Source organism: Gekko japonicus, unplaced genomic scaffold (genome assembly GCF_001447785.1).
Source record: "Gekko japonicus isolate JY-2015 unplaced genomic scaffold, Gekko_japonicus_V1.1 scaffold1242, whole genome shotgun sequence".
In the NCBI taxonomy this organism is placed as follows: Eukaryota; Metazoa; Chordata; class Lepidosauria; order Squamata; family Gekkonidae; genus Gekko; species Gekko japonicus.
Window position 1 is genome coordinate 555,406 of NW_015172041.1, and position 958 is coordinate 556,363.

The 958-nt window shown below is 58.1% G+C and overlaps 1 protein-coding gene across 1 annotated transcript in view; it reads right to left on the reverse strand.

Moving 5' to 3' along the window:
- SMU1 (smu-1 suppressor of mec-8 and unc-52 homolog (C. elegans)) overlaps positions 1–958 on the reverse strand; it is a gene marked incomplete at its 5' end in the record, with an annotated part of 9,342 nt that overhangs the window by 2,815 nt on the left and 5,569 nt on the right. Inside the window, one exon of the mRNA XM_015420674.1 lies at positions 860–937. Coding sequence (XP_015276160.1) covers positions 860–937 — 78 coding nt within the window. The remainder of the gene's footprint in view (positions 1–859; positions 938–958) is intronic.

The following is a 958-nucleotide window of genomic DNA, read 5'->3' on the forward strand; positions in this document are numbered from 1 at the left end:
CCCCAACCCCCCCCCCCGGCACCGACAGTGAGGCCCACACGGCTCCCAGCCACCAGCCCGCCAATCCTTCTCCCCTGCCCCCCTGCACCAGTGGCAAGGCCTACGTGGCTCCCAGCCACCGGGCCCACCAATCCTTCTCCCCTCCCCGCACCAGCAGCGAGCGGCACGGGCCTGCCGAGCCTTTTCCCACACCACCTGGGCACTGGCAGTGAGGCCTGAGCGGCTCCCAGCTGCCGGGCCCACCGAGCCTTCTCCCACCCCCCACCCCCAGCACCGGTGGCGAGGCCCAAGCGGCGCCCAGCCACTAGGCCTGCCGAGCTTCCCCCCCAATGGCCGGAGCATTCCCTGCGCATGTGCAGGGAACGCTTTCACTTTTGGGGAGATTTAAATATCCCCCATTTTTTTTTTCAACTTTTTAGATTTTTCTGCACACCTGGGGACTGCTCCAAGTGTGCAGGAAAATCTCTCTGCCCCCCAAGTGCCCCCAATGTGCACATTTAGATATCCGCACGGAGGGGCAACTTGGCTATTAGATATATAGATGCTGCAAAGATCCGACCTGCCTGTATCAATACTGTAACATGGAAACTGGCATGATGTCACAGATAACCTTACGTCACAGTCTGCTACTCCCACATCAGTGTGATGCAGTGGTTAAAGTGTTGGACTAGGAGCTGGGAGACCCAGGTTCGAATCTCCACTCCTGCCATGGAAGCTTGCTGGGGGACCTTGGGCCAGTCACACATTCTCAGCCTAGCCTACCTCACAGGGTGGTTGTGAGGACAAAATGGCGAAGAGAACTACATAAGCCGCTTTGGGTCCCCCCCACTGGATAGAAGTGAAGTCAATAAATACTCACGGTTAGAGTTCTCTCCAGCTTGCCGGTCACTGTGCTGAAACAATACAGCACAAAGTCTTCACCCACGCAGTAGATCCACTCGCCACGGGGGGAAAGGGC